Source organism: Notolepis coatsorum (genome assembly GCF_963971535.1).
Source record: "Notolepis coatsorum genome assembly, chromosome: 10".
Lineage (NCBI taxonomy): Eukaryota > Metazoa > Chordata > Actinopteri > Aulopiformes > Paralepididae > Notolepis > Notolepis coatsorum.
Window position 1 is genome coordinate 78,449,715 of NC_140174.1, and position 24,564 is coordinate 78,474,278.

Here is a 24,564-nt window from a genome sequence, read left to right on the forward strand (position 1 = left end):
CTTTTCTTTCTGGACTCTTTTTGTATCACAAACAGTACTGTAATTGCAAATCTGGTATGTCATAAATGTTACGATGAATTGAAAATGGGGGACCCTGATGTAAACAAGACGAAAGTCTTTCTCTGGTCTGCATCCCCTTAACAATTGTATGTATTGAGCTGTACTGTACTGTACCCATTCTGCAATCTGTTAATAAAGTTTTCATTCATTCATTCGTTCATTCTGTCTCTCATACTCTCACTTTCTCGATTCTCTCTCTCTCTCTCTCTCTCTCTCTCTCTCTCTCTCTCTCTCTCTCTCTCTCTCTCTCTCTCTCTCTCTCTCTCTCTCACCCATCCCCTCCTCCTCCGTTGCTCCCATGCCTCTCACATCACGCAGCACAGGTTCAGATTGAGAAAGATAGTGTGGAGAGTGATAGAGGGGGAATCTCAGCAGACAGAGTTGGAGGATACAACTCGCCAACTCGGGCAGACAGCTCCAGGGAGACGAGAAGCCGCAATTGTAGGACAGTTGATCAGATAGGTGAAGTAAGTAGGCTACAGACCACACCAGCAAATCTGCAAACCTGCCATCACACTGATAAATGCCTGTTCACGTCAATCGCTACTTTTGAAACTAGTGAGTTTTCTGTTGTGTTCCTGTTAATTACAACCACACAATTTGCTCGTGTTTCATATCTGTTATAGTGTTTATTTGCCGCCAACGTCGTGTCGAGCCTGTCGTGTCAGATTAAAAGTATGGCCCTGTGTGCATCATTATAACCCATCTATCTATTTGTCACCGGGGATTAATAAAGTTCCCTTCTCAACGTGACGTTTGCAAATCGACTTCACCGTTTGACTTTCCGGGGATATCAGGTGCAGTCGGCGGACTCTGGAGGTATTTGACGGCGCGGGTCGGTGGACCATCTGTGAGTTTGGCTGCGGAGCGGACTTTCCGGAGCAAATGGACCCACTGCTCCCCGTCGAGACGAAGGTGATGGAGCGGGAGGAGGTGGCCAAGGAGGAGAGAAGGAGAATTCAGTTCTCCGTCCCCGTCCCTTCCTGTATAGCCAGCCAGCTGGACCCGGGGCAGATGGATCTGGTGAGCATATTATATACGCGCGTGTGAGACTATGTGTGTGCTCTTGCTATAATGCAAGGACCAAATTACGTTATGTCCCCTCAAGGATTTGGAAAATAAAAATAAAAAGACGAGCTGAATCTGTTAAAGGGGAACACCACCCAAATCAAGAATTGCAATATTATTGTGTCCATCCATCAATAGTTCTATCAATATTTGTGAACATGAGCTACACTCTCCCAAAGCCAGGAACCAGAGAAGTCAGACTCAAACTTGTGATCATCAGGTATAAGATCTGGAGCCATTCCACTGACAATGAATGGGAGACTGATTTTGTGGACCAGAACATTTTATTACCGTTTTCATATCCATAATCAGAACATTCCCCTGGGTTGAGTTTTAGTACTATTTTTTTTTAAATTTTTTTTTAGTTATTTGAGTCTTAGAACTCACATTTTTTAGTTTTAGCACGCTCGTTTTTGGATTTGGGTGAGAGTCACTAAAATTTTTGGACCGTCTCACACCATAGGAGTAACATGTATGGATTCTGAAAATGGGCGTAGTTGCCCTTTAAAAAACCTGTTGAAACAACATGTGTGTTATCCTTAATATTAGCAACATTTATTTTCCTAAGAAGTTTGAGTTCTTCTCGGTTGTGTCTTAACACACTGTCTAAAAAGGAAGTGGAGGAATTCTTCCTCAGATACTGTATTACATCACACAGGTGACACATATGATGTTAGCCTGGTATTTTAGTCAAATGTGGTGACTTTCTTCAGTTTACAGATACACTAGAAGCTAATAACGATGGTGAATCAGCAGAAAATAACTACCACATTTCAGTAACGGCGAAAGATTATGAAAACAGAAGTTTTTTTGGGAGTTTTTAAAGAATGACTTGGAAAAATCACACGCACGCACACACACACACGCACACACACACACAAACACTCTCTCTCTCTCTCGCCATACCGTATTAACTCTGGCTCTGTTGCCTATACTCAACGCCATATCTACTGCCTACAGCTGTCTTGCACTGTATACTTATAACTACCTTGATTATACCACTATATCCAATCTATAGTCTTAAGTACTCTGAACTTGTATTTGAGAAATGACAGAACATTTAATCTAATCTAATCTTAAATTAGAAGTGCAGACTGTGCAGACTTTAATTTGAGGGAATTTTCAGCCATATGTTGAACACTTAAAAGAGCCTTTTACACACGACCCTCCATCTCCATCCAAAATAGATACTGTACATTCTTGAATTTGGAGCATTCCATTTGCCATATTACACACAGTGTCATTAGGAATGTATTTCTCTGCATATCCCTGAGACATAAACATGTAGCCTATAGTAATTTCACCAGGGGAGGTCAGGGTCATTTGTGTTGTTGTTGAGGTTCAGTGTGTTTGCTCAAGGGCACCTCGAGAGGGATGGGCACATTGAGCTGTTACATGGATCAAACCTGTGTCACCTTTGGTTACAAGTCTATCTGGCCTCTAGACCACACACTGCATAGCCCTACCCTCTGGTTACGAGTCTCTCTGGCCTCTAGACCAGGGGTTCTCAACCTTTCTGCTGCCAAGGCACCCCTGTGTCCAATAAAATATTCCAGGGCACCCCTACATACGATAAAGACTTTTCCGGTCCTGTCTTTTTTGCTACAATGATGACAAAAGTGCTTGCTTTCAAAATAACGTTTATTTAACCCATTGAAACCGGGAAACACATTTGTGTGTATATGCAGGCTATATAATGCATTATTAGCAGGCGTTTCAGGTCTAAATGTATAAATAAATATAGCAATAGTGTGACCATTTCTCAAACAGAAAATCATGTATTTTCTTTTTAAATACAGAAAAGGATCACACAACATGATACCAGTCTGGTTTAGCATGAGAACACAACATTGCAGCTGCACTGTTTGACTGGGGCAATCTCAGCGGTCGAATTGGTACTGGAAGGTACTGAATTGGTATTGGTAACTGTAACCTGTTTCGATGGACGAGTTAAAAACTTGTCCATTTTGTGTGAAAATTCAGCTTTGCGGTTCACGTTGGAAATATTATTCTAGTGAGGTGACGATTGATTATGACATCACATCCCTGCAGAGTGCCTTTTACTGTTTATCTGTTAAATACAGTTTTCATTCATTCATTCATAAACATTTTGTATCATAATAATCATAACACAGCGGCTGATACACTCACTTGTTCTGCGAGTAGACCATCGCCGTCGGAAGCGTGTAATTAGCACTTTTCAGAAGCTGTGTGGTCCGGTCTTGAACTTTCCATAGGTGTCTCGATAAATCCATTTGATTAGATCCAGCACTGAATGCATTTAGTGATTATTATCACAACGACGATTGCGATAGCCGCTTTGCATTTCCTTGATAACGGACATAGGACTGCTCTGGAAATGCGTTGGAAAATCTGTTGGTAAAAGTAATGACGCCTGCCGAGGACATTAAGTTGGTGAAGTTTCTATAATAACTTTACGAAATGTGTGATCGATTTCTTTTTTAGTTCATGTTATTAGATTAGGCAATTATTGTATACACATGAAGCACTAGATAGACTATTTGTTTAGTTAAATAGTTGCATGGCTGTACGTTAACTTTTTTTGCACATAGCACTGGTGCTACAGAGGTTGATAGTTTTGTAGCACAGGCCAAAATCTTGTAGCACAAGTATAAAACATGTTATATTTGTAACAGTCACAAATGTGCCTATTGTATTTGTGTTATTTAGTTGCATGTCATTTTCATGCTGACAAGTTGACGTCACACAGCCAGACACGTTACGTGTAAGGAATTACATTACAAACATTAGAAAAAAACTTTAGCTCTTCCAGACATTTAAATGAAAAACTATTTATTGTTTTTAATACAAATAGACCTCCTGTTCACTATAAAGTGCCACGTTTTGATATATTGAGCTTTAAACTTTAAGTACATTTTTTGGAACACGCAACCCCTTCCTCTCCCAAACCGTTCCTGCAATTGTTTTGTTGCATAATGATCATGCATACATTTATTATGTATTGTATTTGTTATGTTTAAATATCAACATCATCTGTCTGTCCACCCTCAGTACATTTACTATCAATATAATATACTCGTCTGACTTCATCATATCTTTTCAAACGCACACACACAGAGGGAGAATGCCCCTCCTTCCAAGTCCCCACTCTGCTGTTCTCTGTCGCTCTGAACAGGGCTTTAGCTTGTTGTTAGCTTATGCTAACGGGGCGTTAATTCCGGTCTTAAACACAACGTGGTCATAAAGGAATGGCAAGGATTGCAAAGCATGTTATATGCATTTGACCCGTTGCGGCATAAAACAGCAGGGATTTGTTTTGGGTCGCAAAAACACTATCCTTGCTCTGTTTCAATGTGTCTGTTCACTGTTCCAGACTCTACAGCTGCTCTGAGACGCTACTAGTACTGCTGTGTGGAGATGCATTCTATTGGCTGTGTGCTGGAGCGGATATGAGTCACGACACCACGGATTTTCAAAATAAGAGTATTGTAACTGAGGGGTACAATTCCCTGACTGTATTACTAGATATGATACTTACTACCACTACCTTTGTACTTAATATTCGGCCACCCAGTACACGGCATAAATATATTATCATGAACACTCTCACGTAGATGAAACGGATCCAACACAAATGTACGAATTAGAAGCAGGTCTTTATTTCCTACACAGCGATGGTGTGTAGAATAAACACTTAATCACTTAATTACATTTATGAATTGAAATAGTATGCACTTTTATGGCAAGGAGTATTCGTCGGTATATCAATAGATAATGTCCAATCTCTGAAGGCGCAGGTGGTAAATATACGACCTGGAATAGTTAAGGAATAACAGCAATGATACTTTAATGATTATAGGCTGGATACACTAGAGGGGGTTAATCCGGTCGCTTGTAAGCCGACAGGAGTAGGAGGGGGGGGGGGGTAGAATCCAGCTGCCTCGTCCGGCCAAGGGTATCCCAGGTGAACCCACTGTAGTGCCGTTCAATGCGCCGGCGATCCTTGGACCACAGATGAAAGCAGGTGGACTCTTTGTGGGCCGGCTCTCTCCGGTCCACGGGGGAGAGATGTGGAGAGACCTCGTCTTGCAGAGCGTCTCCTCACCTTGCGTCCTCTCCAGGGGGGGGGGTTCCAACACACGGTAGTGTCGGGGGTCTTTATCCATAGAATAATCAAAGTATCCAAAGCATAATCCGTGCCTGGGAAGGCGGGCTGTCGTCGGTAGAATAATCCGGTATACAGGTCCACTCGCTCGTCGGCTCTGGGGCTCCTCGGGTGCAGCTTCACATAGGGTCAACCACCCTGGGTAAGCAGCCAGTTCTCTGCCCGAAACGGTGGGGTACTGACTACGGTAGTATTCTCACCGCACGAAGCACTATATATTAACAGACTATTATTAGCTTAATAGACTACGTCCAACTCGACGATATAGTGCCAAATATGACTATTCAAATATTAATATACACGATGTCTCAATACCGATGGTAGGCCGAACTTGGCCTTACTCCCACACGTGGCATCGCGGGGAGGCTTTACGTCTGTGACTCTATTGGAGGGTAAGAAACTGGACTGAAAAGAAAGTCCTACTTTAGTAGCGCAGTATATATACGCACTATGAACAAATAGTCCCATTAGTGGTGCGGTAGCCAAATTCCTACGCGGAACTAGGACTTGTTCGTACATGTCGAGCGGTACGTTTGAACTGGGTCTGAGGGGTATGGCAGCCTGGCACCAAGGTCTCGACCAATAGTAGAATGGAGACTATTATGGGATGTTCAGTAGGCTAGAATGGATATTCAATGCATATTGTACAAGGAATATACAAGGGATATCAGGGAATATTAGAGAATATACAAATACAATTAAATATATATATATAAATAAATATATATATTCGGTTTAATCTGGCCCTTCACAACAGCCACCCCCTGAATAGGTCCCAGACCTAATCAGTTAAACGGAGACAGATTAATCGCGTTGTCTATTTACACATAAGGGTTTGCTGTAGGGGTCAGTCAACTTCACAAAGTCATAGGGTTGTAGGGTCATGGTCATCATCGATTGTGTCTGGGAGTCGAGGCAGTTCTATGAGCCTTGCCACGGGACGGGTGTAAGTGCGACCCTGGACGAGCACTTCAGCTGCTCGGACCTTGCCGTCGGCACCGGTGATCACTTTGCTTACGCGGCCGGCCGGCCACATAGCTCTGGGCAGTGATTGATCAATAATCATGACGACTGTTCCTTCTGTCAAATTGTCTCTCTCCTTTACCCACTTCTGGCGGGTCTGTAGAGACGGTAGGTAGTGCAGTAGGAAACTGCTCCTGGCGTGATGTACATCCTCATCGTATTTCTTTATAATCAGCTCTGTGACCTTGTGTCGGCTGTTCAATACGATCGGGTATTTAATGTCATCCGGTAGATTGGGGGCTCTGCGTAGGCGACCACCCACTCTGATGAGGGTGTGAGCGTCGCTCTCGGGGGCCAGGTGAATTAATCTGCTGTCGGATGGGACGGGCTTTCCTCCCTGTAGACAGGCCAATTCATCGGGGAACGAGTCTCTCTGGGCTCGCTGCAGTAGAAGCAATTCTGCTTCCTCGTAGTTAGCTGCTGACATATCAGCGGGGGACTTGCACTCCGGGTGGTACCGCAGGAATGTTCTTTGTTGTGCACTCTCTATGGACGTGCAATCGTTTATGTTAGGGTCGGTGGAGGCTACGGTGCTCAATCCACAGAACACAGACTTCTTAATTTCCACCTCCTCTGGACTTGCTTCCCTCGGGATAGGCATGGGCCACTGTCCTTCCGGGAGTCTTAGGAATGCGGGGCCGTCACTGTAGACATTGCGACGGGTGAGGTCATCCAGGGGCATCCCCCGGGTGATGACGTCAGCTGGGTTCTGTTTTGTATCAACGTAGTGCCACTCTGTTTCTCCGGTTAACTCTTCGGTTAAGTCTTGAATCTCGGTGACTCTGACTCCCACGAAGACTTTGTACTTGCATGAGTCCGATTTGATCCAGGCGAGTACCGTCGTGGAATCTGACCACAGGATTGTTCTAGACACCGGTATGGTGAGCTCACGTTGGATGAGCGTGGCTAGGTGCGCTCCGGCTAGGGCTGCGCAGAGCTCTAGACGTGGGATAGATTGTTGCTTGCGTGGGGCTATTCTCGAGCGGGCGAGGACAAATGCTGTGTAGATCTCTCCCCCCTGGTCTTGGGCCCGCAAGTAGGCTACTGATCCGTATGCGACCTCTGAGGCGTCACTGAAGACGTGTAAGTCCATTTTACATGTCTCTGGCCTCACCGTGGGTGGGAAGTAGCTTCGGTGCATATTAACGCCTGGGAGTGAGTGGAGCTCCATCTCCCACTCTCTCCAGGTGGATGCAAGGTGTGCGGGAATGGGGTCGTCCCAGCCCTGGTCCTTGTCCCACAATGCTCGTACAATCATTTTTGCCCTGGTGGTGTACGGTAGAATACATCCTAGCGGGTCATATTGTCGGGCGAGTGTTGTGTACACACTCCGTCTGGTGGTCGGCGCCGCCGCCGGCCTTCCCTGATCCGTAGTCAGGGGCTTGTGTCTGTAGTGAAGCGAATCTGTTTTGAATCGCCACACCAATCCCAGGGTCATCTCCTGGGCTTCTCCCGGGATTGTAGCCATCCAGGTCTCGCTGCTGGCTGCCTTGTCCTCGGAGGAGAGGCTGCGCAGTACTTGCGGATCGCTGCTGGCCCACTGCCTGAGATCAAAGCCGCCTTTGATCAATGAGGCGCGGAGTTTAATCAGGAGAGCCTCGGCTTCTTCCTGGGTTGAAAGGCTTTGTAGACAGTTGTCTACGTAGAAGCTGTTCTTTACGCTGTGTCGGACCTCTTCGTCCGCTGCTGGGTCCTCTGCTACATGTTTCTGTAGTGCAAATGTCGCACAGCAGGGGCTGCACGTCGTTCCGAAGGGGAGGACTTCCCATTGGTAGATGGCTGGGTGCTCATCTCCTGGCTTCTCTCTCCATAGGAACCGTAACAGGGGCTTGTCCGCCTCTACTAATCTCACCTGCAGGAACATTCCTTTAATGTCCCCGCTGATGGCCACCTTTTCCTGGCGGAAGCGGAGTAGAACGCCGAGTAGGGAGGGGCCGAGTGTGGGACCGGGCAGTAACTCTTTATTCAGATTTTGGGATCCGATCTGGTAGCTGCAGTTAAATACTATGCGGTCTTTACCGTTGTGATGGACCTTGTGGTGGGGCACGTACCACGATTCAGTGGTCTGGTCAGCCTCTTTAATGTCCATCTTTGTGACGTGTCCCGCTGTGATGAGCTTCTCAATCTCAGCGCGGTATACACTCTCTTGGGCGGGGTTCTTGGCTAAGCGCCGCTCCGTGTTCAGCAGGTACCGTTCTATGGCGTCTGTCTTGGCGTGGAAAGTAGGCATTCCTTCTCGCCGCAGGAGTGGCGTGGCGTATCTCAACACGCCGTTGACCGGGACTCTCTTGGTCCCTGTCTCGAGGAGGTGAATGGCGTAAATGTCATCTTTAGAGCGAATGTCTTTCTTTCCATTCTTAAAGGGCATTTGTTCCAAGCTCCATAGCCGCTCTACGTGTTGCAGGAGTGCGGTTTCTCCCTCTGTGACTCGGGAGTGGAGACATCTAGTGGCTGTACTTCGGTTGAGAGATTTGGCGAGCGGGCCTTGGAGAGTCCATCCCAAACGGGTCTCGACTGCTGCAGGGCAGCCTCGGGGTCCGGTATGAACCCGGTCTATCGGGACAATGAGGTCTGCATGGTCGGAGCCTATCAACAGGGTCGGCATAGCATTGTCTATGAGCGGGATCGGTAACTTGCGCAGATGTGCATATTTCTCCATCAGCTTGGCGACGGGGTATGTGTACCGCGACAGTCCTATTTCTTGGCTGGTGAAAGCGTCTGCAATCTGGTACCGTCGCTCAGGCTGGCCGCTTGCTGCGATAGAGAATGAGACATTCTCGCCCTTTATCGTCTTCAAATCTCGTCTTATTGTCCGAATTGTCATTTGGGTTTCGCTTCCCCGCAGCTCTAGCTGGGCCGCAGCGGAGGCGAGCAGCAGGGTCTTCTCTGACCCGTCATCGAGGACGGCGTAAGTGTCCAGGACTTTATTCTGGTAGCTTAGTGTCACACGCACTACTTTTAGGAGTACTCGGGCTCCACTGCTGCTGGCGGGATCGATGTACATGACGCTCGCTTTGCGGCTGGATGGTGCAGGTGAAGGGCGCCGTCTGTTACTGTCGTGAAGTATGTCCAGATGGGCTCCATCGCACTTGGTGCACCTTTTCTTTAAGCGGCATTCGGCTGCCATGTGTGAGCGCGCACAGCGAAAACAGCGCTTGTTGGACTTTATCCATTGACCTGCTTCCTCCGCGTTCAGCTTGGGGAAGGAGTCACATTGCGCTAGCCAGTGTTCTTTCTCACAGTAGGGGCACACTATCTTCCACTTCTCCGTTCTGGAGGGGGTACTGTGGCTCCTGCTGCTCGGCACTGACTCCGATTGGTGCATCACAGTCACCGATCTTCTTCCATCACTTAGTCGTCTGGTTCCTTCTCTGGAGCCAGGGGTGCTCCGTCCGAATGTATCTAGCCGTAGGCTGCTGACTTCTCTCGCCAGGAAGTCTGCTAGATCGAGGAGGTTCGGTTCGGGGCCATTCGGGTCTCTGTGGTCCCTCTGCCGCCTAAAGCGCTCCTGACGAGCGGGCGGCAGCTTCTCCAGAATCCTTTCCACATTCGAGTTGGCGTAAAGTTCATACTTCCCCTTCTCTCTTTGCGCTCCCAACATCCCTACCAGGGACTGCACTCTGATGGACAGGTCGTCCAGTGCTCGATTGTCTATTGCTGGGGGTAAGCGGTCGATGTGTCGGATCTCCTGGATCACGTAATCCCATATGCGCCCATACCTCTGGTCCAATGCTACCAGCGCTGCTGTGTATGGGGTGGTGGAAGTCGCGTAGGCGAGCGCTATATTATGTGCGCGGGGCACCTTTAAGTGCTGCAGTAGGATGGCGTATTTGTGGCGTTCATCCAATACATCCACCAACATGGTCTCCAGACACATGCGGAGTTCTGTATACTGGGCCCGGTTCTCTTGGGTGAAGTCGGGTACCATAGGCGTGCCAATGTATGACGCTGACTGTGGATACATCGGCGAGCGTTGGGGGAGAGGCCTCCTAGGCGAGTCTCCTCCCGCTCCTTGGTATGGGCTGGTACCGGCAGTGTACCATGGCCCGCTTGTCCAGGTGCTGTTCCTCGGTGCGGGTCGTGCGTCGTGCTCACCCGTGTATAGAGTCGGGGGTCTGTAGCGCAGCTCCGCGGGAGTATAGCCTGGGCTGTACCGGACCTCCTGGTCCGGTAGAGTACTGTGCTGTCTTCGGGCGTGGTTCTCCTCCTCTTCCTCTTCGTCTTCAGTTAGGTCATCCAGTGCTTGTAGTCTCTGGTTTAGCCTCTCCACAGGATATGCTGCTCCTTCCCGGTTGCTAGGTCTCGCTTGGACCGGTGGGGGGAGGTGGTCTGTGGGGGGTATAGACCTCGTCTGTTGGTCAAGTTCAGGGTTGTTTACTCGGCTAGGGGATGCCGCCCTGGAGGTGTGTCTAGACGAGTTCCTGGAGCCTCTGGCGGAGGGAGAGGGTGTTGTCCGTCTGATCAGCTGTTCTATTAGTTGCGCTTGCTGTCTGTCGCGCTCTGCGTCCCGTAGAGCACCAGCAGCTGCTCGCTGGCTGTCTGCTCGGTCTCGGGCCACATTCTCTTCCATCTGAATGCGTCTTATTTCCAGGCGTATGTGCTCTTCTTCGCTCCGTTGCTGTATCTGCAATCGATCGCGTTCACCCTGGAGTCTATCGCGTTCAGTAGAGGCTTTCAGGCTGACGAGGAATGCCTGCTGTAGGGTCCTCTCTGCCTCGCTGGGAGAAGGCGGTTGTATAGGGGAGCCTTCCCTCGGGGTACTCCTTGCGGAGCCTTGGAGCTCTATCTCCACGGTGCTCTCCCCGTCTTCTTCCGTGCCGAGTTCTCTCTCGGTAGCGTTGTATTCCTCCCGGGACTCATCGGGGGCTACTTCTTCAGTACTGGCGGGGTGTGAAGTCATGTCTGGTTCCCACTGGTCCCCACCGTGAACTTGGTCAGTTACATTAGAGCCCGTAGGGGCCTCTATGGTCGGGGTAGTCTGGGCGTTGGGGTTAGACATACTTTTACTTTCTAGTTTTACCGCGTTTACTGTTAGTAGAAGACTAGGTTGTTGACTGACAGCGTAAGCCTCTAAGTACTGAGGGAGCCGTCGTTCGCGCTGCGGGCGTTGGTTAGGAGGACCGTTTCGTGGAGTGTTCATCATAGGCCATTTCAATATTAATAACACTATATTAATATTACACTAATTACCCTCCGGCTCGAAGGACCAATTTGTAACTGAGGGGTACAATTCCCTGACTGTATTACTAGATATGATACTTACTACCACTACCTTTGTACTTAATATTCGGCCACCCAGTACACGGCATAAATATATTATCATGAACACTCTCACGTAGATGAAACGGATCCAACACAAATGTACGAATTAGAAGCAGGTCTTTATTTCCTACACAGCGATGGTGTGTAGAATAAACACTTAATCACTTAATTACATTTATGAATTGAAATAGTATGCACTTTTATGGCAAGGAGTATTCGTCGGTATATCAATAGATAATGTCCAATCTCTGAAGGCGCAGGTGGTAAATATACGACCTGGAATAGTTAAGGAATAACAGCAATGATACTTTAATGATTATAGGCTGGATACACTAGAGGGGGTTAATCCGGTCGCTTGTAAGCCGACAGGAGTAGGAGGGGGGGGGGGGTAGAATCCAGCTGCCTCGTCCGGCCAAGGGTATCCCAGGTGAACCCACTGTAGTGCCGTTCAATGCGCCGGCGATCCTTGGACCACAGATGAAAGCAGGTGGACTCTTTGTGGGCCGGCTCTCTCCGGTCCACGGGGGAGAGATGTGGAGAGACCTCGTCTTGCAGAGCGTCTCCTCACCTTGCGTCCTCTCCAGGGGGGGGGGTTCCAACACACGGTAGTGTCGGGGGTCTTTATCCATAGAATAATCAAAGTATCCAAAGCATAATCCGTGCCTGGGAAGGCGGGCTGTCGTCGGTAGAATAATCCGGTATACAGGTCCACTCGCTCGTCGGCTCTGGGGCTCCTCGGGTGCAGCTTCACATAGGGTCAACCACCCTGGGTAAGCAGCCAGTTCTCTGCCCGAAACGGTGGGGTACTGACTACGGTAGTATTCTCACCGCACGAAGCACTATATATTAACAGACTATTATTAGCTTAATAGACTACGTCCAACTCGACGATATAGTGCCAAATATGACTATTCAAATATTAATATACACGATGTCTCAATACCGATGGTAGGCCGAACTTGGCCTTAAGGCCTCTACATGCTACAGCAAATTCAAAGCAACTTCAACACAACATCGGCGCAATTTCAGCGCGCTTGTTGCAGACAGTCTTGTAGACTGTGTTGCGAGGACGTTGCGTACCTGTCTCCAAAATCTAATCTAAAGACCCGTTGCGTTGGTATTGCGTAGCAGTGATTGGTTGGTAGTGAATGGGGGCGGGGCTGTCTGTCACTTCTAGTGTTTTCCTGGCTCGAGACCAAAAGAAAACTTTCTGACAGGAGCTCGAGACCAAAAGAAAACTTTCTGACAGGAGCTCGATAGCTAGTGTATTGTTTCATTACACTTGTTTAATTGTTTGTTTAAAATGAATCAAATGCAGGAACGTATTGCAGAGGAGGTCCGAAAGTACAAACATTTATATAATAGCGGGTCTAAAGACTACAAGGATAGCATTATGACGATGAATCCGTGGAAGGAGATTGGGGAAACAATGGGGATGGACTGGGTTGATGTGGATCATGTGGCGATATAACTATATTACACTATATACAAGAACACAAGCGAAAACAAACATAAACAGGGCTATTATTATACTAACGATGTATGGTTGAGAAGGGAAATCCGTTTGTAATTGCTAGAGTGCGCACCTTCGGCTGCCCAAAGTATTCAGGCGGGCTGGGCGCGCTCGAGCCGCACATCCGGGGTACATTTTGTTGCATCATAGGCTGCGCGTTGATTTTGCAGAAGCATAAAGGTAATGTGTCTGCAACACCGTTGCTTTGTCGATGTTGTGTTGAAGTTGCTTTGAATTTGCTGTAGCATGTAGAGGCCTTTACTCCCACACGTGGCATCGCGGGGAGGCTTTACGTCTGTGACTCTATTGGAGGGTAAGAAACTGGACTGAAAAGAAAGTCCTACTTTAGTAGCGCAGTATATATACGCACTATGAACAAATAGTCCCATTAGTGGTGCGGTAGCCAAATTCCTACGCGGAACTAGGACTTGTTCGTACATGTCGAGCGGTACGTTTGAACTGGGTCTGAGGGGTATGGCAGCCTGGCACCAAGGTCTCGACCAATAGTAGAATGGAGACTATTATGGGATGTTCAGTAGGCTAGAATGGATATTCAATGCATATTGTACAAGGAATATACAAGGGATATCAGGGAATATTAGAGAATATACAAATACAATTAAATATATATATATAAATAAATATATATATTCGGTTTAATCTGGCCCTTCACAACAAGTATCATAATGACCTGAATGTTGCTAGCTGTCGGAGCCTAGTTATTATAGTTGGAGCTGCGCTTGGGCAGAAATGTGACCGGCTACAGGATTTTCAAAATAAGACTGTTGTCATTCTATATTTTTAAAGAACATTCCCAGGCATCTCACGGCACCCCTGGCAGCTCTCCGCGGCACCCCTGTGTGCCGCGGAACCCCTGTTGAGAACCGCTGCTCTAGACCACACACTGCATAGCCCTACCCTCTGGTTACAAGTCTCATAGCCTCTAGACCACACACGGCACTACATTTCCGGTGCAATGCTCATATTTTGCTAATAACACTTAAAATTAGGGATGTCCGATATTATCGGCCTACAGATATTATCGGCCGATATCGGCATTAAAATGTGATATCGGAAAATATCGGTATCGGTTTTCAAACTTTACCTCTTGGCATTCGATACATGAACTCGGCATACTCCTTTCCATGATGAATCTGCAAGACAGTGTTTAATTAAGTTTGTGGTATTGAAGTTTCCAGTGTTGCTGCCATCCCTAGAAATACTTGCGTTGCAGATATTACACTCAGCTGTTTTGCCTTTTTATTCTTTGAGCTTAAAATAACTCCACACAGCTGACATGATCGCGGCGTGCTGCTAACGAGTTCACTCACCTTCGACTAACGCTAATGTTGTTGTCATTACTACTGTTCACGTGACACTGCTCGCTTTACGGCATGTATCGGATCGGAAAATACTTCCTGTTTTTCTAATATCCGATCCTGTGAATTTGGCCAGTATCTGTATCGGACCGATAACGATACTGAATATCGGATTTGGTGCCATCCCTAAGCCCTACCCTCCAGTTACTGGACAGTCTCTCTGGCCTCTATAGACCACACACTGCACAGCACAGCCCTACCCTCTGGTTACTGGACAGTCTCTCTGGCCTCTATAGACCACACACTGCACAGCACAGCCCTACCTTCTGGTTACTGGACAGTCTCTCTGGCCTCTAGACCACACACTGCACTGCCCTACCCTCTGGTTACTGGACAGTTTCTCTAGCCTCTAGACCACACACTCCACAGCCCTACACAAAGCTCACCCATCTGGCCACTTTTCACCAATAATATTACAACATATAGTGTCTGTTGGACTGATGATGTCAGACTGCTATCTCTGTTCTGTGGTGTGTACAGTCTGAAGTGAGACAGTCACATGAAAACACCAGTGAAGCCAGCCAGTTGCATAACTAGGCAAATGCTTCTTTGCAGGACTGTGTGTTTTTCTCTTTTTTAGCTGTGCATGTTTCCTGCGGGCCTCTGGGCACAGAGGGGTGTAAGCTGAGGCATGCAGCTTCGGCCGGTAGGCTCCCCCCAAAAAATAGTTTATTCCCCAACTTTACAAGTAATTTCATCTTGTATTGAGTCTTAAAGATCCTCTCCACTCAAATTTCTTCTATCTTTTATTTTGTATGATTAATTTGTCTTGGAGGCATGACTTTCAAGTTTGTTTATTATTTGTTACAACAAAATACAGAATACTTTATGATGAAATGCTTGTTTCTGTATGAGCCCCTGAGAGTGTGCTACATACAGTAAAAAAAAAAGTAATACAGATTGTTATTTGTGCAGAACTTGTCACCAGAGCACCTTTTTCACATTCTTCCCCTGGAGAGGGAGAGCTTCTCTGTAGTTCCCTGAAATCTGAGTTGCATATGTGATGTCACTAATAGGTCGAACCTCTCATGATCCAATATGTGATAACCTGACACCTTTAGCTTCAGCGTACACAGAAAGAGTAGGTATTGATATATCTTGAAAGAATATAAGCTGCCAACATGCATTTCCTGGTAAATATCAATGATGGGTAGGCTACTTATGGTCAATTTGCATATTTATAGATCCATAAAGGTGTAGAGATGCTGCTAAGCCATTTTCAGTAGTTTATTGAACAATTTGGATAACATTTCTTATTCTATAGACAATTTGAAGGGTTGAAAATACAAATGAATGAGTAAATTTCACATCAACTGGTTTAGTTATAAAACCTATTAACCTGCGCCCCCAAAAGTGGCCTTTTTAGTTTTCATTTTTGAGGATTGCATACTTTTTTTGCAAACCAAAACAACATACTTTATACTTATAGCACATGCATGAGCCTGGTCTCTTTTGAAAGAGGACGTTCTGAAGTTTCTGATTCCAGAAAGAAAATTCAATTTGAGTGCTAACGTAACAGAGTAACATAGGTCTGAATTTGAGTTGTAGAAAAACTTGTTACTCAAGTTTTTCTGTAGTAGTTAGTGGTCCAGAGGTAGTATTTCCCACAGAATGCCTGGGGGCTTACAAATCCATACGGACCCATAGCCTGAAGCCTTATGTAGTACATGTCCAAATTTCATAAAGATCCATTCAGAAATGAGTGATTAGGAGTGATTTTGGTAAACTGTGTACAAAAGAAAAACTGAGTTTTCTCATAGACTTCAATTCATTCTGCTGTTTTTCTTGTCCTGTTTTCGCTCGTTAGTTTTCCACCAGATCCCTAATTCATACATCACCAGTAGCCACACTCATTGGCTACAACCCTCCATAATAATTTTCGAGATCGGATCTAGATTGACGGAACTAGAGCCCCAAGAGTCGGGAGTGGTATTTTGCGCAATAACGTGTACTTTGCACAAGCCTCAAATACCGGCATGTAACTCGAGAACCGCTGAACGGATTTTGTAGGATTTTGTCGCTATCGACAGGCAACAAATAAGCCTTCAATTCGATATATATATATTGTATTACAAAATATGCACACCCGAGCCACTAGGGGTTGTTAAAGTTCCGGTGGGCAAATCGTCCTAAAAAGGGCCCACATGTGGGCCCCCGCAAAGGTAAGAGGTTCTCTGGAAACAAGTGGCAGTAAGACAGATGATGATGATGAGGATGATGATTGTAGCTGAGGGGTACAATTCCCTGACTGTATTGTTAGATATGATATTTAATACCACTACCTCATGTACTTTAACTTCTGGCCACCCAGTACAAGATATAAGTATGATGAACACTTTCCCACCTGATGAAACGAACCAACACAAATGGACCAAATCGAATATTTAATACAGCAAAGGGTGTACACAATATTCACTTAATTACATTTATGATTTGAAATGTTAAGTATGCACTTTTATGGCAAATGAGTATTCGTAGGTAAATCAACATTGAATGTCCAATCTCTGGTTGCGCAGGGAGTAAGTATACAACCTGGAATATTTAGGAAACGATAGCGATAGTACTTAAATAATTATAGCTGGATACACTAAGGGGGGGGGGGGGGGGGGGTCCCGCTGGTTGTAAGACAGTAGGAGGGGGGGGTTAGAGAAGTCGCTGGCGGTATCCCATCTGGCCGACGGTGTCTTGGGAGAATCCAAAGTCTTAGACCCAGTGCCCACAGAACCTGGGGCCGCAGACGAACACAGCTGGACCCTCTGTGGAACGGTATCTGCCGGTCCACAACGGAGAGACATGGTGCGACCTCACGTGTAGAGCGCCGCCTCACCTGTAGTCCTCTCCGGGGGGTAATTCCAACACTCGACAGTGTTGGCCTTTATCCATGGAATAATCAAAGCACATAAAGCATAATCCAAGAGCCGTGGAAGGCTCGCCGTCGTCGGGTAGAGTAATCCAATATACAGGTCCAGTCGCTCTTGACCCGGAGCTCCTCGGATGCAATCACCACTAGGGGTCTGACCAGCCTGGATAAGCGTCCAGATAACGTCAGGAACGATGGGGGTACTGATAACTGTAGAACTCGAACCGAACGATGCACCATACATAAATAGACTATTATTAGCTTAATAGAATACGTCCAACTCGACGGTATGGTGCCAAACTATGACCATTCAACTATTAATCTACACGATGTCTCAATGCCTATTCTGGGCCAAGTAGGCCCTACTACACCGCACGTGCTTCGTGGGGAGGCTTTTGCGTCTGTCACTCTGTTGGAGGGTAAAGAACTGGACTAAAAGAAAGTTCTACTTTACGAGCGTCATATATATATGCGCTATGAACAAATAGTACCACACGTATTTCGCCCGGCATATTACTGCGCGGAACCGGGGGCTGCCTCGACATGTTAGGCGGCACGATTGAACTTGAACCTAGGGGTATGGCAACCTGGCGCCAGGTTCTAGTCCAATGGTAGAATGAAACTATTATGGGCTGTTTAGTAGAAACGGGGATATTCAATGCATATTGTACAAGGAATATACAGGGGATATCAAACGATATGCAAATACAATTAAATATATATATATAAATAAATATACATATTCGGTTTAATCTGATCCTTCACAACAGCCGCCCCCTAATTAGTCCCACCTAATTAGCTAAGCAGAGACAGATTAACCGCACTGTCTTCCACTCAAGGTCCGCTGTAAGGTCAGTCAACTCACAAAGTCATAGGGTCATGGTCATCATCGATAGTATCTGGGAGTCGGGGCAGTTCTATGAGCCTCGCCACGGGCCGTGTGTAGGTGCGCCCTTGGACGAGTACTTCAGCTGCTCGGACCTTGCCATCGGCACCGGTGATCACTTTGCTTACGCGGCCAGCCGGCCACATAGCTCTGGGGAGTGACTGGTCAACTATCATGACGACTGTTCCTTCTGTCAAATTGTCTCTCTCTTTTACCCACTTCTGGCGGGTCTGTAGAGACGGTAGGTAGTGAAGTAGGAAGCTGCTCCAAAACTTGTCAGCTAGTACTTGGCTGTACCTCCACATTCTTCGGCCGTTCGCTTCTTCGGGCCTGTACATTGTCTGGGGTAGCGCGGGGTCCAGCCGCCCCATTAGGAGTGTGTTGGGGGTGACTGGGTCGACATCTGCTACATCACTGGAGACGTAACCGAGGGGTTTGGAGTTCAATACTCCCTCGATCTCCGTGAGGACTGTCATTAGGACTTCCTCTGCCACAGTCTGGGCTCCGAGTACGGCATACAGGGCTGTCTTTATAGAACGTACTTCTCGTTCCCAGGTTCCACCGAAGTGGGGTGCGTTCGGGGGATTAAACTGGAAGTCAACCTGGGCTGGAGCGAGGTGGGTCTTAAGTTCTGGGCCCATAGCTTGGAAGACTCTCTCTGCTCCGGCGTGGTGCACATCCTCGTTGTATTTCTTTATGATCAGCTCTGTGACCTTGTGTCGGCTGTTCAAGACGATCGGGTGCTTAATGTCATCTGGTAGATCGGGGGCTCTCCGCAGGCGACCACCTACTCTGATGAGATTATGTGCGTCACTCTCTGGTGCCAGGTGAATCAGTCTGCTGTCTGATGGGACGGGGTTTCCTCCCTGTAGACAGTCTAGCTCATCGGGGAACGAGTCTCTCTGGGCTCGTTGTAGTAGAAGAAGTTCTGCTTCTTCGTAGTCAGCTGCTGACATGTCAGTGGTGGACTGAATCTCTGGGTGGTGCCGCAGGAATGTCCTTTGTTGCGCACTCTCTAGGGTAATGCAGTCATCTATGTTCGGGTCTGTGGAGGCGACAGTGCTCAGTCCACAGAACATAGGCTTCTTGTTCTCAGCCTCCTCTCTACTTGCTTCCCTCGGGGTGGGCGTAGGCCAATCTCCTTCCGGGAGCTGGAGGAATGCTGGTCCGTCACTGTAGATGTTGTGACGGGTTAGGTCATCCAGGGACATTCCCCGGGTGATGACGTCAGCTGGGTTGTGTTTGGTATCCACATATCTCCAGCTTGCTTCTCCTGTTAGTTCCTGAATCTCGGTGACTCTGACTCCCACGAAGACTTTGTATCTGCATGAATCAGACTTAATCCATGTGAGTACTGTCGTGGAATCTGACCACAAGATTGTTCTATGCACTGGAATGGTGAGTTCACGTTGGATTAACGTGGCTAGATGCGCTCCTGCGAGGGCTGCGCAGAGCTCTAGACGTGGGATAGATTGTTGCTTACGTGGGGCTATCCTTGAGCGGGCCAGTATGAAAGCAGTGTGTATCTCTCCTCCCATCTCTTGGGCACGCAAATAAGCAACCGATCCGTAGGCTACTTCGGAGGCATCGCTGAAGACGTGTAGCTCAATCTCGCATGTCTCTGGCCTCACTGTGGATGGGAAGTAGCTGCGGCGTATATTAACACCTGGGAGTGAGCGGAGTTCCGTCTCCCACTCTCTCCATGTTGAGGCAAGGTGTGCGGGTATTGGGTCGTCCCAGCCCTGGTCCTTGTCCCATAGTGCTCGTACAATCATCTTTGCCCTGGTGGTGTAAGGTAGAATACATCCCAGCGGGTCATATTGTCTGGCGAGTGTTCTGTACACACTCCGTCTGGTGGTCGGTATCGCCGCCGACCTTCCTTGCTCTGGAGCCAAGGGTTTGTGTCTATAGTGGAGCGAGTCTGTTTTGAAGCGCCAGACTAATCCTAGTGTCATTTCTTGGGCTTCTCCTGGGATTGTCGCCATCCAGGTCTCGCTGCTGGCAGCCTTGTCTGCGGAGGAGAGGCTGCGCAATACGTGCGGGTCACTGCTGGCCCACTGCCTGAGATCAAAGCCTCCTTTGATTAGGGAGGCGCGTAACTTGATTAGGAGAGCCTCGGCTTCTTCTTGAGTCGAGACGCTTTGTAGACAGTTGTCTACGTAGAAACTGTTCTTCACACTGTGTTGGACCTCTTCGTCTGCTTCTGGGTCCTCTGTGACGTGTTTCTGTAGTGCAAATGTAGCACAGCACGGGCTGCATGTGGTTCCGAAGGGGAGTACTTCCCACTGGTAGATGGCTGGGTTCTCATCTCCGATCCTCTCTCTCCATAGGAACCGTAGCAGAGGCTTGTCCTCCTCTACTAGTCTCACTTGCAAGAACATCCCTTTGATATCCCCGCTTATAGCCACCTTGTCCTGGCGGAAGCGCAGTAGCACGCCTAGTAGGGAGGGGCCGAGTGTGGGGCCGGGCAAAAGCTCTTTATTCAGAATTTGGGATCCGATCTGGTAGCTGCAGTTAAACACAATGCGATCCTTGCCATTGTGATGGACCTTGTGATGCGGCACGTACCATGATTCGGTCGTCTGATCGGCCTCTTTAATGTCAATCTTTGTTACGTGTCCCGCTGTGATTAGCTTCTCAATCTCAGCTCGGTACACACTCTGTTGAGCGGGGTCTTTGGCTAAGCGCCGCTCTGTGTTCAGTAGATAGCGCTCCGTGGCGTCTTTCTTTGCGTGAAAGGGGGGCATTCCCTCTCTCCTCAGGAGTGGAGTTGCGTATCTCATCACTCCGCCGACTGTGACTCTCTTTGTCCCCTGCTCGAGTAGGTGGATGGCGTAAATGTCTTCTTTAGAGCGAATGTCTTTCCTTTCGTTCTTAAAGGGCATTGTCTCTAGGGTCCATAGCCTCTCGACATGCTGCAGGAGAGTGGTGTCTTCTTCTGTCGTTCGGGAGTGGAAGCAGCTAGTGGCTGCGGTTCGGTTGAGAGATTTAGCGAGGGGGCCTTGTAATGTCCATCCTAAGCGGGTCTCGACGGCTGCAGGACAGCCTCGGGGACCGGTGTGGACCCGGTCAATCGGGACTATGAGTTCTGCATGGTCGGAGCCTATCAACAGGGTCGGGGTAGCGCCGTTTATGAGCGGGATAGGTAATTGGCGCAGGTGCACATATTTATCCATCAACTTGGTGACAGGGTAGGTGTACTGCGAGAGTCCTATTTCTTGGCTGGTGAAAGCATTTGTGATCTTGTACTGTCGCTCTGGCTGCCCGTTGGCTGCGATAGTGAAGGAGACATTCTCGCCCTTTATCGTCTTCAACTCTCTTCTTATTGTCCGAATCGTCATTTCGTTCTTGCTCCCCCGCAGTCCCAGTTGAGTCGCAGCGGAGGCGAGCAGAAGGGTCTTCTCTGACCCGTCATCAAGGACGGTGTAAGTGTCCATGACTTTATCCTGGTAGCTCAATGTCACACGGACTACCTTTAAGAGCACTTGAGCTCCGTTGCTGCTGGCGGGGTCAATGTACATGACACTTGCCTTGGTGCCGCTCCGTGGTGCAGGTGTAGGCCGTCTTCCGTTACTATCGTGTAGTATATCTAGATGGGCTCCATCGCACCGGCTGCACCTTTTCTTTAGGCGGCATTCGGCTGCCATGTGGGGCCGCGCACATCGATAACAGCGCCGGTTGGACTTTATCCATTGGCTCACTTCTTCTGCATTCATCTTTGTGAATGTGTCACATTGTGACAGCCAGTGTTCTTTCTCACAGTAGGGACACGCTATCTTCCACTTCTCCTTCCTCGAGTGGGTGCCGTGCCTCTTACTGCTCGGTACTGACTCTGATTGGTGCATGACAGTCACCGATCTTCTTCCATCATTTATTCTCCTGGGTCCCTCTCTGGAGCTTGGCGTGCTCCGCCCGAAGGTGTCCAGTCGTAAGCTGCTGACCTCTCTCGCCAGGAAGTCGGCCAGATCAAGGAGGGATGGCTCGGGGCCGTCGGGATCTCGGTAGTCCCTCTGCCGCCGAAAGCGCTCCTGTCTTGCGGGTGGCAGCTTCTCCAAAATCCTCTCAACGTTAGAGTTGGCGTACAGCTCATGCCTGCCCTTCTCCCGTTGAGCTCCCAGCATCCCCACCAGGGACTGCACTTTGATTGACAGGTCATCTAGTGAGCGATTGTCTGTGGCTGGGGGTAGGCGGTCAATATGCCTTATCTCCTGGATTACGTAATCCCATATACGTCCATATCTTTGATCCAGCGCTGCAAGGGCCGCTGTGTATGGGGTCGAGGAGGTAGCATAGGCTAGCGCTATATTGTGTGCTCGCTGTACTTTCAGGTGCTTCAATAATATTGCATACTTGTGGCGTTCATCAATGACATCCGCCAGCATTGTCTCTAAGCACATCCGGAGCTCCGTGTACTGTGCTCGACTCTCGTAGACGAAGTCTGGGATTGATGGCGTGGCGTTGTATGACGTCGTGGATGGCGAATACATCGGCGAGCGTTGGGGGAGAGACCTCCTGGGCGAGTCCCCTCTTGCGCCTCGCTGTGGGCCGGTACTGGCAGGGTACCATGGCCCGCTGGTCCAGGTACTGTTCCTCGGGGCTGGTCGTGCGTCGTGCTCACCCGTAAATAGAGTCGGGGGTCTGTAGCGCAGCGCCACGGGGGTATAGCCTGGACTGTATGGGACCTCCTGGTCCGGTGGAGTACTGTGCTGTCGTCGGGCTTGGTTCTCCTCTTCTCCCTCTTCTTCTTCTATCAAATCTTCCAGATCTTGTAATCGTTTATTTAGCTTCTCCGCAGTGTAGGCCGCGCCTTCCTTGTAGCTGGGTCTCGCTTGGACCGGTATGGGAAGGGGGTCTGCGGGGGGTCTAGACTCGGTCTGTTGGTCAAGTTCAGGGTCGCTTGCTCGTTGCGGTGACGCTGCTCTTGACTGCTGTCTCGACGAGTTCCTTGAGCCCCTGGCGGAGGGAGAGGGAGTTGTCCTTTTGATCAGCTGCTCTATTAGTTGCGCTTGTAATCTGTCGCGCTTTGCGTCTCTTTGGGCACCGGCAGCGGTGCGCTGGGCGTCGGCGCGGTCTCTTGCCATATTCTCTTCCATCTGGAAGCGTCTCATCTCCAGACTTGTGCGCTGTTCTTCGCTCCGTTGCTGTGCTTGGAGGTGTTCGCGCTCGCTGGTCGCCTGGGCTTGGAGACGTTCGCGCTCGCTAAGCGTCTGTGCTTGGAGCCGATCGCGTTCGGTAGAGGCTGTCAGGCTGACGAGGAACGCCTGTTGTAGTATCCTCTCCGCTTCGCTGGGGGAAGGCGGTAGTGGAGGTGAGCCGCTCCTGCGTGAACCGCTCCTGGGGGTACTCGTTGGGGAGTCCTGGAGCTCTAGTTCCTCGGCGCTCTCCTCTTCTTCTTCCGTGCAGAGTTCTCTCTCTGTAGGGTTGTCTTCCTCCCGGGGCGTGTCGGGGACTACTTCTTTAGTAGTGGCGGGGGGTAAAGGCATGTCAATTCCCTCCTGGTCTCCACCGTGGGCTTGGTCAGTTACATTAGGACCTACTAGGGCCTCTGTGGTCGGGGAAACCTGGTCGTTAAGGTCAGACATAATTTTACTTTCTACTTTTACTACGTTTACCGTTTGTCGAAGGCTAGGTAGTTGACTGACAGTGTAAGCCTCTAAGTACTGAGGTGTCTGTCGTCTGCGCCGCGGGCGTTCTAGGTTAGGAGGATCGTTTCGTGGAGTGTTCATCATAGGCCATTTCGATATTAATAACACTATATTAATATTACACTAGTTACCCTCCGGCTCGAAGGACCAATTGTAGCTGAGGGGTACAATTCCCTGACTGTATTGTTAGATATGATATTTAATACCACTACCTCATGTACTTTAACTTCTGGCCACCCAGTACAAGATATAAGTATGATGAACACTTTCCCACCTGATGAAACGAACCAACACAAATGGACCAAATCGAATATTTAATACAGCAAAGGGTGTACACAATATTCACTTAATTACATTTATGATTTGAAATGTTAAGTATGCACTTTTATGGCAAATGAGTATTCGTAGGTAAATCAACATTGAATGTCCAATCTCTGGTTGCGCAGGGAGTAAGTATACAACCTGGAATATTTAGGAAACGATAGCGATAGTACTTAAATAATTATAGCTGGATACACTAAGGGGGGGGGGGGGGTCCCGCTGGTTGTAAGACAGTAGGAGGGGGGGGTTAGAGAAGTCGCTGGCGGTATCCCATCTGGCCGACGGTGTCTTGGGAGAATCCAAAGTCTTAGACCCAGTGCCCACAGAACCTGGGGCCGCAGACGAACACAGCTGGACCCTCTGTGGAACGGTATCTGCCGGTCCACAACGGAGAGACGTG

At 48.4% G+C, this 24,564-nt stretch overlaps 1 protein-coding gene across 1 annotated transcript in view; it reads left to right on the top strand.

Annotated features, from left to right (window-relative positions):
• Positions 1-421: 421 nt before the first annotated feature.
• Positions 422-24,564, top strand: part of LOC311235601 (uncharacterized protein) — a gene marked incomplete at its 3' end in the record, with an annotated part of 110,679 nt that continues 86,536 nt past the window's right edge. The window contains exons 1-2 of the mRNA XM_084323066.1: positions 422-527; positions 858-1,083. Of these exons, the coding sequence (XP_084179192.1) occupies positions 946-1,083 (138 nt within the window). The 5' untranslated portion in view covers positions 422-527; positions 858-945. The remainder of the gene's footprint in view (positions 528-857; positions 1,084-24,564) is intronic.